Source organism: Physeter macrocephalus, chromosome 4 (genome assembly GCF_002837175.3).
Source record: "Physeter macrocephalus isolate SW-GA chromosome 4, ASM283717v5, whole genome shotgun sequence".
In the NCBI taxonomy this organism is placed as follows: domain Eukaryota; kingdom Metazoa; phylum Chordata; class Mammalia; order Artiodactyla; family Physeteridae; genus Physeter; species Physeter macrocephalus.
Genome location: NC_041217.1, coordinates 22733463 through 22746524, shown reverse-complemented (window position 1 = coordinate 22746524; position 13062 = coordinate 22733463). Strand labels below are relative to the sequence as shown.

The 13062-nt window shown below is 37.2% G+C and overlaps 1 protein-coding gene across 2 annotated transcripts in view; it reads left to right on the top strand.

Annotated features, from left to right (window-relative positions):
* WDR26 (WD repeat domain 26) overlaps positions 1–2757 on the top strand; it is a 39827-nt gene extending 37070 nt beyond the window's left edge. For both annotated transcript variants that reach the window (XM_007111471.4, XM_007111472.4), the window contains exon 14: positions 2035–2757. In XM_007111471.4, coding sequence (XP_007111533.1) covers positions 2035–2060 — 26 coding nt within the window. In that variant the 3' untranslated portion in view covers positions 2061–2757. The remainder of the gene's footprint in view (positions 1–2034) is intronic.
* Positions 2758–13062: the final 10305 nt, after the last annotated feature.

Here is a 13062-nt window from a genome sequence, read left to right as displayed (position 1 = left end):
AAAGCCCAAAGCCAAAAAGCTTAACAGTTAAGGAGATAGCTTAATTGAGAAAGATATTGGTACTAGAGAGAGGAGATAACGAGAGCAAAAATATTTAGTTTGCTTAGAAAGAAGTAATTTACCTAGAAACAGATAAACAGATTTTTTTGTTCACAGTGTGTCCCGCCTAAATGTTTTTAGTAAGAAAGATGACCAGCCGTTCTCAGTTAAGTTATTCTTAGAGGAGGAGGGTTGTCAGGGTAGCATGTGTGTGTGGTTTAAAAGAGTATTTTCTGTGCTTTTGTCTTTGTGGTACAAACTGTAAAAGACTTGACCAGATCTCACTGGTCGGTGAGGATGTACAGCCAAAGATGAGAGTAAAAAGCATGAAGAGCACGCAGGTCAAAAAGTTTGAGAATTACTGTTCAGTTATTCAGAACCTTCAAGAACCTTTTTGTATTTGTACATCACTACATGACATTCTAACATTCCTCTGTGAAATCGGCTGAAACCAAAAATCTTGTTGATCTCCTATTGTTCGTTGTTGTCCTTTTTTAGGTTTCAAGCGCCACTCTCTTAGATGTTTTAGAGATCTATAACTGAGATTATATGTGCTTTTCTAATTTTATTAGTCATTTTGGAAGTTATTTCTTCAAATAAACAATTGATTTGAAGAAGTAGGAAAACATTAGGTATATAGTGACAGATTTGCCTTGTAAGTGGATTTATTTTAGACATACCTTTAAGGGTGTGTTTATGCTTCTACTGCTGTGAAACAGAAGTTACACTGCTATTTGGTAACTTAACTATTGTGGATACTCATTATTGTGGGTGAGTCAAACTTGGCCCAATTGTAAGAACTGGGTCTAATTCAGCAATTTTCAGTTGTGCTTTGCAACATAGGTATAGCCCTAAAATTTCGTTTATACCTAAAATAGGAAAACAGCTTCTGTATAACTAGAAATTTGGGTAATGCCTTTTATGCAGGCATCTTCTGGGTTCTTTTTCCCACACTTGAAAACTTTTTTTTCTAATTAATACCTGTTTGGAATAGACATTTTGGAAAAATATAGATGAAGCTAAGGAAATGACATTCAAAAATCATGGTATCCTAAGATACTATAAATCATTCAAGTAAAAATATTTCACTTAACTCAATTTCAAAAAAGAGAATTGCTGACCTTTTATTATAACAGTAAAGTTCCATACTGCATTTTTTTGGGGGGGGGACTGTATAAAATTGAATAGGATCAAGTACTAATGCATGCTACAACATGGATGAACTTGGAAAACAATATGCTAAGTGAAAGAAGCCAGACACAAAAGAGCACCTACTGTGGTTCCATTTATATGAAATGGTCTGGAATAGGCTAATCCATAGAGAAAGTAGACTAAATAGTTGCTTAGGATTGGGGGGTGAGGGTTTGCTTACGACTGCTAATGGTGATGAAAATATTCTAAAATTGATTGTCATGATGGTTGTACAATCCTGTGAATATACTAATACCTCTTGAATTGTCCACTTTAAATGGGTGCATTGTAGAGTGTGTGAATTTGTATTGGTAGAGCTGTTGACACATTACCCCTCCCCCCCACACACAGAAGAGTAGGGTGATATTGCAGAATTTCAAACTGAGCCACTGAAAGGAGAATTAAATACATAGTTATAATGCACAGTTTACCTTGGACTGCCAGATCTTCTTTATGTCTTCTATTGTAAACTACCATAAAGATTTTTCTATTCTGCATAAGTACTTCAAAGTTCATTTTTAAAGTATGAGATTCCAATATGATTATTCTCTTGGCTTCTCCAATATTCAAAATAATCCTGAGTTTAGACTGTAATATATAGCCTAAGATATGATGTGGACACAGTTTTAACGATAATGATGAAAGTATCAAGAATTTGCCTTGATGTGATTGTTTTCTAATGTTAACGATATTTTGTAATGTCATGATGCTGATTTTAAAACTTTCTAACTGGTAACTTTTTTCTCCCCCTCCCCTCTTCTTCCTCTTTTCCCCCAATACACATTTCATCTTGTCTTCATTCAGAGGAATGCAGTAGCATGGATAGTTGATGGCGAATTTGGAGCAGACGACTTCTGTTTAACTTAAAATTAGTCGTATTTTAATGGCTTGGGATTTGGTGCAAACAAACATGATTGATAGCTGGACAGACATGCTCGTCATGAAAAAAGAACCATTTCTGAAGCCCGACTGGGGCCAAACATTTACACCTTGCTTCATAGTAACCAGTTGAGATGAAGCACGTCGTTAGAACGTTGTTGGACACCATGTTGAATTATCCCCCCATCGGTTGTGAAGAACTGTGCTACATTCAGGCTTACCCATTGAACTCAGTATATATAATTTTTTCCCTCCTGCCTTTGTCGGGCAGGATCCATTCTTGTTGCTCTTCTGTGTAATGAAGTTTAAATGCTTGTTTGGAAAACTTTATTTAACAGTTTAGAAGGCTTGATAGAAAGAGTGCATTAGTCTGAAGAGTATACATTGGATAGGAAAGAATTTCCTTCTTTTGTTTCTCCAAATCTTTCCGCCTTATTTAGCTTGAGATCTTTGCAGCTTGGTTCATGGATTCTAGCCTTGCCCGTTGCGCAGTATATACTGATCCAGATGATAAACCAGTGAACTATGTCAAAAGCACTCTCAATATTACATTTGACAAAAAGTTTTGTACTTTTCACATGGCTTGTTGCCCCGTAAAAGGGTTAACAGCACAATTTTTTTAAAATAAATTAAGAAGTATTTATAGGATTAAAGTGACTTCATTTGTATACATTTGGAATCTAAACCAGCTTAAAAAGAGTTTCCTCTATGACTTAGATATGCAGTATAACTGATGCTCTTCTGGAATACCACATGAGACATGGTCAGAAACAGAAGGACATCACACAGGAAGTTCAGAGTAGCGCTTTGAAGATTTTCCCCCTTTTGTTTTATTCCCGAAGGAACATCAGTACCTGATCTTCAAGAAATTCAAGATTCATAACGAGAATTTTAAATTTATACCAACATGAGAGATCAGTAGTCAGTTTAGGTTTTCAACAAAGCTTGTTCCAAGTTGTTCTCAACTTGGGGAATCATTTTGGTGTGATCTAGCAAGAGAGTAGAAGTCAGCAGATAGAACCACTTCGGAAATTCATAGTATAATTGAGCTTGTTAGAAGAATTCAGCAGGTTACAGACATACTTAAACTGGGTTTAAAACCTAGGAGTCATTTCTCTAATTGCCCTTAATATTTTGACATATAGGGATACGTAAATTTAAAGAATATTTCTTCTCAGATTTTCAGATATTGCCATACTGAACCTCATTCTAAACTGGTGCTGTGGATAGTCTCCCTCTCCCCTCCCCTTTTAGTTTAAGGAAGGGTTTCCTTCATGGAAAAGCACTTTTAATTTTGAGAATTTCACGTTTAAAATAAGCCAAAAGCCTGATGTTCACCTTGTGCTTTTAAACCCCGTAACAGCTGAGTACAACATACTTAGTCTCCTTTGAAATTCCCTCCCCTCTTTAGTAGAGGATATAAATATGGTGACCGTAGCTGTTACGTTGGGAAGAGGAACGGGAATACCCCCAAAATAAGATTCTGGTGAAGAAAAAGTCTTACACTGTTCCCTTTCGGCCCAGCCAAGTCTATAATGTATTATTACCATGAGTAGACTCCTTCAGGATCCACAAAGAAGAGAAAGGCTTGGATGTTAGGAGTTCTTCCATCGGGGGATGGGTGGGTAGGGGAAGGTAGCAGGGAGAAATGGGTAAAGTCAGGGAAGGGGAGAAGAAAGAAAAACACAATTGGCCTTAAAATAGCTCGGATTCTCCCAGAAGCTCATAGTAAGAGAAAATGATAGATCGTGGTCAGCAGATTATTTTATCAAATTGGTAATGTAAAAGATTTCTTTAAGCTCCATTTTGCAGAGGCCACCACTTAGAGAATCAAGAATTCCTGTTTTGATACTTCTAAGTTAAGATAACTATGTTACAGTTTATCTGGTACTTCATTTTTCTTAACTAAAATTACTTTTTACTTTAAGCTTGAATAAAATCTTCATTGGTAACTGTATATAATTAAGTGGCAACTTCTCTTTACCTCAGTACAGTTAAATCCATTCATATTTTAAGTGATTCATGTATACCCTGAAGCCGTTAATACACCCCAATCTCTATGGTAACATCACTAACAAAATGTGGGCATAGAAACTCCACAGCTGTTTACAAATTTGGTTACAGTGTGCTACGGTACATTTGTAACGTTCCATTTGTAACGTTCACGGAGATTTGTGCCCATTCGGGCAATTTGGCGCTCAGAGTCTACTATACTTCACCCAGCCACCCCTAGATCTGAGTTTTCAGAGTGCTTCTGAAGTACAGTTAAAAACACTTTAAAAAAGTGGAGTAAAAGTGAGGCACATTTTACAAGAACATAACTCCATTAAAACGGAGTAACAACTATGCAAAGGTTTCTATAGCAGCTAGGTGAGTTTGTGTTCCAAGTCTGTCTTAACTGGCAGCTTCCTATATATACTGGTACTTTACTGTGCCAATTTGCCGTAAACGTCTACTTCATGCATGTGCCATGCAGCGACTGTGCTAGAAAGGTAAAATAAATGAAGATGCCTAGGATTTTATGGTACAAAGAACCTGATAGCAGGATGGTCTAACTCATAGCTCTTAACTGAAAACTTCTGACAGTGCTGTAGTCTCTATATAGGCCTGAGGTGAGAATATACAGAGTGAGAATACTACCAAGCCAGCTGCAAGATACTAACAAATGTATAAACTGAAAAGTACCAATACTTTTTGCACATAGATCAAAATAGAGTGGAGAATTTTGGCTCCAAAAATCAGGTTAGTAGGCTCATTTCCATGTGCTTAAAAATGTGTTTTTGTTGTTACTATTCATTGATTAAGGGCTAGAGCACGTATGAAATTAAATGTCTTTTTCCTCCAAATAACTGGTTATTAGTAGTACAGTGTTGGATTTGGGGATTCCTAAGACTGGTGTGTGGGTGGTGAACTAGAGTTGGGGAATTAGCTGGGAGGGGTGACAAAGCTTCAGTCTGGGTTTTTGTATGTTATTAGAGTTCATTCTAGCTAGCTACATTTCTTTTACTCTTATTGGCCAGGTAAATGTTATATTTAACCAGGTAAGTAGTTTAAACAGAGGAAATTTTTTTGCAAATGCCCCTACACATTGGCCCATTTCAGTGGGTGGGAGAACAGAAAGGGATGACCGAACTTTAAGTAATTAAAATAACTTGCTAATTGAAAGGAAAAAAATCAATTTTTATCAGTATTTTCTTAATTTGAAATCACACTAGTAGTAGTATGGTAATTTTTATTATTAGGAGTGTTCTCCCTCTGGAGTGGCATTTCATGACATTAATAGAAAACCCTTTTTTCCCCCACCCCTCCCATCTTGAAATTTTCTTTTTTAGGATGTTGGTTCCTGCACACAAGAACTGACCCTATCACCTCTGCTCACAGTGGTAAATATAAGGTACATCTCTTGAAAGGGAACTATCCATGTCAGTTTCTTTCACAGCAGAAGAATGGCTACTTTTGAATGGGGAGGAAAGAAGACATTTTTCTTAATATCCTTTTTGTCCCATCTCTAAAGTGTGTAACTATCTTTATTTCGTTTTAATTTCTCATTTAGATTTTAGCAACTTCTCTTTCGGGGTTGTTCTCCAGAATATTACTTCCATTTCAAAAACCATATCGGATTTAATTTAAACTGCTAACTTTAAAAGAAGAGGTGAATCTGCATTTATACTTAGACACTTTCTAAAAACAGGGTGAACTTAATTGAAAATTTTCAGTGTTGTTAAGCTATTGTTACAGTAGCTGCCCTATAGTTGCAAAAACAAAAACTATAAAAACCCATCCCTTATCTACTTAATCCAGATAGCCTGGATTTAATGAAACTAAGAGAATAAAAATGTGTGCGTGTGTGTGTCATGTGTCTGTGTGAAAGAGAGAGATTACTTAATTCATAAAAAGTCCTGGAAACAGCTGTTCTGGGTTCTTGTCAGTTTCACTAAAAGTCTCGTGCACATGTGAAGTGCCCTCTCTGAATTGAAGGTTTGGTTAATACTGGTATATTTTTATAAGACGGAAATTGTGTCCCCATCTTTAACTTAAAACATTTTCATCATCAGGGTCAATGTGCTAAAAACTGAATCGGAACATTTTTAGGCACAGATGGAAAAAAATGTCATTGGCTCCTTGAAAATGTGTGTGTGTGGCGAGGGGAATAGATCCACAAGAGCATGTATGTACTTACAAACCAAGCTGTAGAGATCAAGAAAAGAACTTAAGTGTTGATCTCAAGATTTCTAAATTGTCAAGATTTACATGGCATTGTGGTGGAACTAGTTAAAACTTAGAGCTTTTGATATATAATAACTATTTGCTATGGACTGATTCAATGTTTCAAAGGATTGTGTTCTTAAATATTGGGTTTTTTTTAACTGCCTCTCAGATTATATTTAGTAGTTTAAATTTCTTTGCTTTATTATTTCATTAAAGCATAAGAAACTTCAGGTCTCTGATATATTTATTTTCACTTGTTCTACTAATTATTTACAAAACACCCTTTGTTAACTTTTATTTTATAAATGTGTAGTATATTAAATGTCTTTAAATTTTTGTTCAATTGAATCTACATTAACTTTGATTTGCTTTCCTGGGATTTTTTTTTTTTAATACACCTTTTCCATGTCAGTGCATAGCACTTAACCAATCGTTTGTATTCCCTTTCAATCCAATAAACAGAATGAATAATTAAGTAATTGTTGCTGTGTTAAATCTCCTAATAGCCATTAGCCTGAGTGTCTAACTAGTACTATGTTTACCTAAAACAATTGATTTGCTGAATTTGACATCCATAGATTTGATCTTTTTTTTTTTTTTTTTTTTTTTTGTGGTATGCGGGCCTCCCTCTGCTGCGGCCTCTCCCGTTGCGGAGCACAGGCTCCGGACGCGCAGGCTCAGCGGCCATGGCTCACGGGCCCAGCCGCTCCGCGGCATGTGGGATCCTCCCAGACTGGGGCGCGAACCCGGTTCCCCTGCATCGGCAGGCGGACGCGCAACCACTGCGCCACCAGGGACGCCCCCGAGAGATCTTTTTTTTTAAAGAGCTATTGTATGTAATCATGGATTAATTTAGAAAACTCTCAGGAACATTTGCATTTTTCAAGGAATCGTGCCACATGTTCAAAAATATTACTGCATCTGAAATTATGCATTTAGGCAGTGGATATGCTGACAAGGGGAGAAAATATATTTCCAGTTTTAAATTAAAATTTATTTCATAACAAATAAATATATAGTTATTTAAAGATCTCCTTGGAGAAAGCATTCAATGTATACAAACCTATATAGTACATTTGTATTTATGAAAAAAAGGAAAAGAAAACCAGTTGCCCAGCAGGGTGAATTATTACAGAAGTAGGCTTTACGATTTTTACTACTAAGAGTGGTGTTCTGCACAGTAAAAGGAAGTGCAAATGTGAAAAATCAGTACTTGTCAGGCAATCAGTGGAGACTCAGCTTAGGATGGCAGATCCACTAATGAGGCAGAGAGAGGTAATGCTTCCACACTACTGCTCTCCACCTTAAAGGTACGGTTTGCCACTTCCTCTGATCAACAGGCAAGAGAGAAGTTTTTTCTACTTGGAGTCTTTAAATACAGCTATACTTTGCAGATTTAGCTTAAAGTTTCATGCCAGATCCCAGCACCAGGTATGGAAAAATTTCCCAACCTTAATAAATCTTAAGAGAGTTGTATTTCAAAAAACACAATTCAATTCCCTTTCATTTAAGCAAAAGAAAAGTCGATGGTCTTCAATTACATCATTTCATGACTTCTACTTGAAATTTTTCCCAGAAAAACTTAAAACTGTTACAGAACATTCAACAAACAAAATGACCCCATCATCCTATCACTACTTGCAAGAATCTTAAGTGTCTGCCATTGGTTTTGTGGCAGTGGGCTCTTCTCCCTCAAACCTGATGAGCGTGCGTAACATGGGCTTGCTGTGTAGGAAACACTACAGTCACGTAATTAACAAAATATTAAATCGGCATGTAATGTATAGCTAATGCTGGAAATGGAAGAATTAAGAACAAATTTTCAGCAAGTTTTAATTTCCTTTTCTGATGCGAGGATTAGTGGCTTCTTTGGTCACTATTAAATTGATGCAACTGGAGTCCCTCACACACAATTGAAGACTTTTAACATCTTATTCAAGACATAATTAGCCATGGTGATAGGCCATATCTAGAATTCAAATAAATGAATGTGCTAATGTTCTTCATTTAAGTTCTCCTGTGTGGCTTTTTCCTCATTTTGAATATAATTTTAAAATGCAGCTACAGATTGAATTGGGAGTTGTATAGCAAATAGTTTGCAAATATTGAATAACTTTCCCTCATCCCCCAAATGGAAGAATATCAGTTTGTGGCCTGTGAATTCAGAAAAGGGGTCTTGATTTTGTTATCAATGAAAAACTTGTTCTAAAAGTTCTTTCACACTATGTGTAAATGGGCTCTTTTTCCCCGTTTATGTATTTGCATGAACAAACTTTTCAGTAAGATTTTGTTTTCTTTTTCCCCTGTTAATGGGTTTGCATGAAAAAAACTTTTCGGTAACATTCTGTTTTCTTGTCCACAAAGAACTGATACTATTCAACTGGTTTGGTTTTAATTTCCTTTCTCTTTCTATGCTTTCTCCTAGTGTTTGTATAAATTACTGGAGTGCTTATTGGGTACCAGGCACTTTATATACATTATTTAAACTTCTATCTCTGTAAGCAAGTATTGCTTACTTTTTTTCAATGATAAACTCAGGCTTAAGGAGACTGAAATACAGGTAACAGATGGTAGTACAGGGATTCAAACCCCTGTTTGATTCCAAAGCCTGTGCTTTTAACTCCTAAATCCAAGGGCATGTGAAACTCAACTGAAGGCTTTTTAAACTTCAGATTTCAAAGCCACCTTCCAGATCACAAGTCAAATTTGTTAACACGTCAGGTAATTGTATGTTGTCAGCTGACACTGATCCACTTAACTGGTGGTTTTTGAAAACCGTGGGACTACGCTATATTATTTCTTCAGCAATGAGACCAAGAATTAAAAGCAGGAGCAAGAATGGTAACGAGAGGGACTAACCGCAACGCACACACTATTTGGTCGTTGAGTAACACGAGTACAGAACAGGTATTCCTTTGGGCTAACATACTGGGTGCTTACTTTAGCCAGTCACTATGGATGAGCCAATCATTCCATTCTCATTGAATTCTCAAGGTACATTCATGGGGCAAATACTCGAATTTCCATTTTACAAATGAGGGAAGTAGGCTTAAACAAATTAACTGGTATGAAGGAGCTGGGATTCAAAGCCAAGTGCCCCTGAGCTTATGCTATTAGCCACTACACCACATAAACCTCCCTTGGTCTGTAGATGGCCACTTACTTATACCCTAGATTAAAAACTGACTGTTAAAAACTTGTCAAAGATAGGTAAAACATTTAAGGGCACACTTTACTGATTCTAGTTAACTGTGTAGTTCATAGAAGAAAATGACACTTGAAATTATACAGATTTTTCTCCATACAATTAAAGCAACCAATAAAACAGACTCATGAAGTTTCATAGAAGAAAAACCTCCACAATAAATTTGAATGTCTTTAAATTGTTTTATAAAGTAGTGGTTTTGGATTTAAATATAAATCCTATCACTTGGTGTGTCACTTTAGGCAAATTACTTATCTGTCAGAGTTCCCTCATCTATGAAAGAAGCTAACCGTATCTTCTTACCAGACAGCATTGTGATGGGTGACAATGCACATAGTAAAATCACAAACGATTTTTTTTTAAGTTTATGGCAGTCAGCAAAAGCCAGAACACTGGAGGTTCTACACAACAAATGATTGCTATGTCCAATGAAACAGTTTCTTCAACAAATTGCAAGGAAAATAATTAATAGGGAATTTAGTAGATTAAGAGACTTAAGGACATTAACCAAATGAAATGTACAGATCTTTGCTGAATCCCAATGTGAACAAACCAACTGTAAACCTTGAGCCAATAGGGGAAATTGGAGCACCTGTTGTATATTTAGTACTAAGTAATTACCAATTTATGTATGATGCTGGGACTGTGTGTGTGTTTTAAGAACCCTTATCTTACAGAGATATATGTAAAAATACTACATATGTACTGATGTCTGGTATTGGCTTCAAAATAGTGTGGGGGAGGGAAGGTAGTAGGTTATAGATAAAACAAGAATGCCCGTAAGTTTGATTATTGTAACTGGTAAAATAGAAGATTACCAACTGACACGGATTAGTCCTGTTATTGTCTTCCAAAAAGTTAGTATCTTTATACACAGCTACACCAGAAGCTAGCCTTGCCCTGCAGGTCACTCTGACACAGTAGATGCAGTGGCAGCCAAACTTGTTGCTTTTTAATTGAGCTGTCAAGTTCAACCCTCACCCGCTTTGCATCCTGTGAAATAGGCTGCTGATCAGATAAAGTGATAAGATCAGGCTCTAGAACTTGATTCCACGTTACATCCACTCCTTCAGAGATTATCAGTTTGAATGAATTGAGCTGTGAAAACAGAAGAAGGATTCGAGCTCCCTCCTTGTTCAAGTGCCAGCCTCTTGCCCAAAGAATATATGGTACTTAGAAGAGCAGATTTAAGATGAACCAAGTCCCCTGGATAAATAACAAAGTGGGGGTTCTGACAAAGCACCGGGCACTCAGAAGGGAACCGGGAATCAGGAAGATGGCTGGAGAGTGATGGTATAGCAGTGTATAACTCCGCACCTTTACTAGTCCTCTCAGCATCTACACACAAGGTGCTCCACTGGAGAACAGCAATTTCAGCATTTGTTCGACTGACTCACATTCTGACTAGGCGCTAATGTTGAACGGGAACTAGTACAGGTGAAACCAAGACTGTTCCATAATGGATGTAGCAAACCAAATTACACAGCAGGGGAAGCCACGGTCAAACCTCTGAGCTCCCAGCTAGCTGATTCTGACCACTCACCCACCACTCCTCACCCAGCCTCAGAGGGAAGCCACTGAAAACAAAGACAGCTTTTATCAAGGAATTTATTCTAAAGAGCAACTGGAGCTCTTAGTGATCAATCCCTTTAACATGTATGTCCTGATGGTGATTAGCACTGTGATTCCTGCAGTTCACAATGCTAACCCTAAGGCTCTGAATGACCCTCGGTCCTTAGATTATATTTAGAGCAAAACAATGTGACTACTACCTTACAGAATTTTCACGGTAAGTATGGCTTAAAACCAAAAGGCTTCACTGACAAATGCTCACATAGAACAGCCCATTCTTTGAACAGCCTTATTAACTGTAGTTTCACTACACCAAGAATATTTCAATCTTTGTTACGCTACATTGCAAAATAGTATTTTTGGCTTAAAGTACACAAACTCAGGTGGCAGCAATCTAGATAACAGGCATAGAATTTCAAGACTTCCCTTCTCTATCTTGCTGCCTGTTTCCATGTATTAGAACAATTTTACTTACATGCAGGGGGTAATTAATTATACCTAGTACATAATACTTTTCATCACAATTACTTCTGACAAAATATTACTTGTGAGTAAAGTTGACTACACAAGTCTCCAGTACACCAAGTACAGCAGTTTCCTTTCCTAACCTAGCATGTCTTAGAACATTCCATAATGTGACTGCCTCGAAACCTGATGGTAGACTTTGATTATGTTGCTCCATTGCTTCTTACTTCCCTGATGTAAAGGACATTAGTTAGACTTCATGCTGAAAGAGCAACAGAACAACACAATCAGATTTATGTATTCATTCAACAATCAGTTATTGTTTCCGTGTGCAAGGCATGGACTGCGTTAGGTGCCAGGAGCAATAGGAAAATGATACAAATATGAATAAGAGGATACTCTGCCCTCCAGGAGTGTACAGTCTAGTAAGAGAGATTAACTGCATACAAATAACCATAACACCAGATAAAGTGGTAAGTGCCACTGCCACAGAAGAAAAAGTTCCATGGGGAGCTTTCTTATCCCTCAAATTCAAAGTAAGCTCAGATGAGAGGAAGCAGATTTGGATTATTATTCCATTGTCATCTGTGTGGCACGTAAAGGTGGCTGTCAGGCTTTGCTGAACCAAGCTGCACCTTAGATCTTTCTTCCTCGGCTCTCTCAGCTGAGAGTCCAGTGATCAGCAAGCGCACCTGCTAACCACTGAAGGGTTGGAAGGAAAAGGGGCAAAGGAAAATGACAGAATACACAGATAAAAATATTCTGCACCCAGGAGCATGCCATAGTAGTCTGCACTGGCTGGGCCCAGGGTACTACCTTCACAGATGGACAGGGAAGAGAAGTGATAAGGGAGAGAAAGAACCCTGGACTAGCTAGGAGGATTCCAGATGCAATCCCCAGAGCTCAGTTCTCTCTCTCTAAGATGAAGTTAGACCAAATGATCTCTAAGGGTCTCTGCAACTCCCCAATCAGTTAAAAGCACAGAAAATTAATCTTTGGCATCTTAACCACAGCTTTTAAAGTCAGTGCTTTTTCCCTCTTTTCATAATTTGTAGAAGAGCCCCTAAAAAATCCAAACAAAAAACTAGAGTTACCCCCTTTCCTGCCTTTGATTACAAACAAGCAATACAAGAAAGGTGGTTTTGTTTTTAACCACGGTTAATGTTTCAGAAGTAAAGAGCTCCTGTCTTTCGTTATAAACAAGGCACCTTTCTGATCTGCTCAGCATCACCAACATATGTGCCTGACAATATGTAAACTGACAGCCAGATGCTCTCAACTACACAGGTTTCTAGTCTGGTTACTAAGAATACTTGTATATTCCAGATCTTGTAATAACCTATAATGGAATATAATCTGAAAAAAATAATTGAATCACTATGCTGTACATCTGAAACTAACACAATATTGTGAATATTTCAATTTTTTTAAAAAAGAATACTTGAATGAGAAGATAAAACATTTTGGTCAACAGTCCTCCACCACCTTTGAGCTTCCTGAAG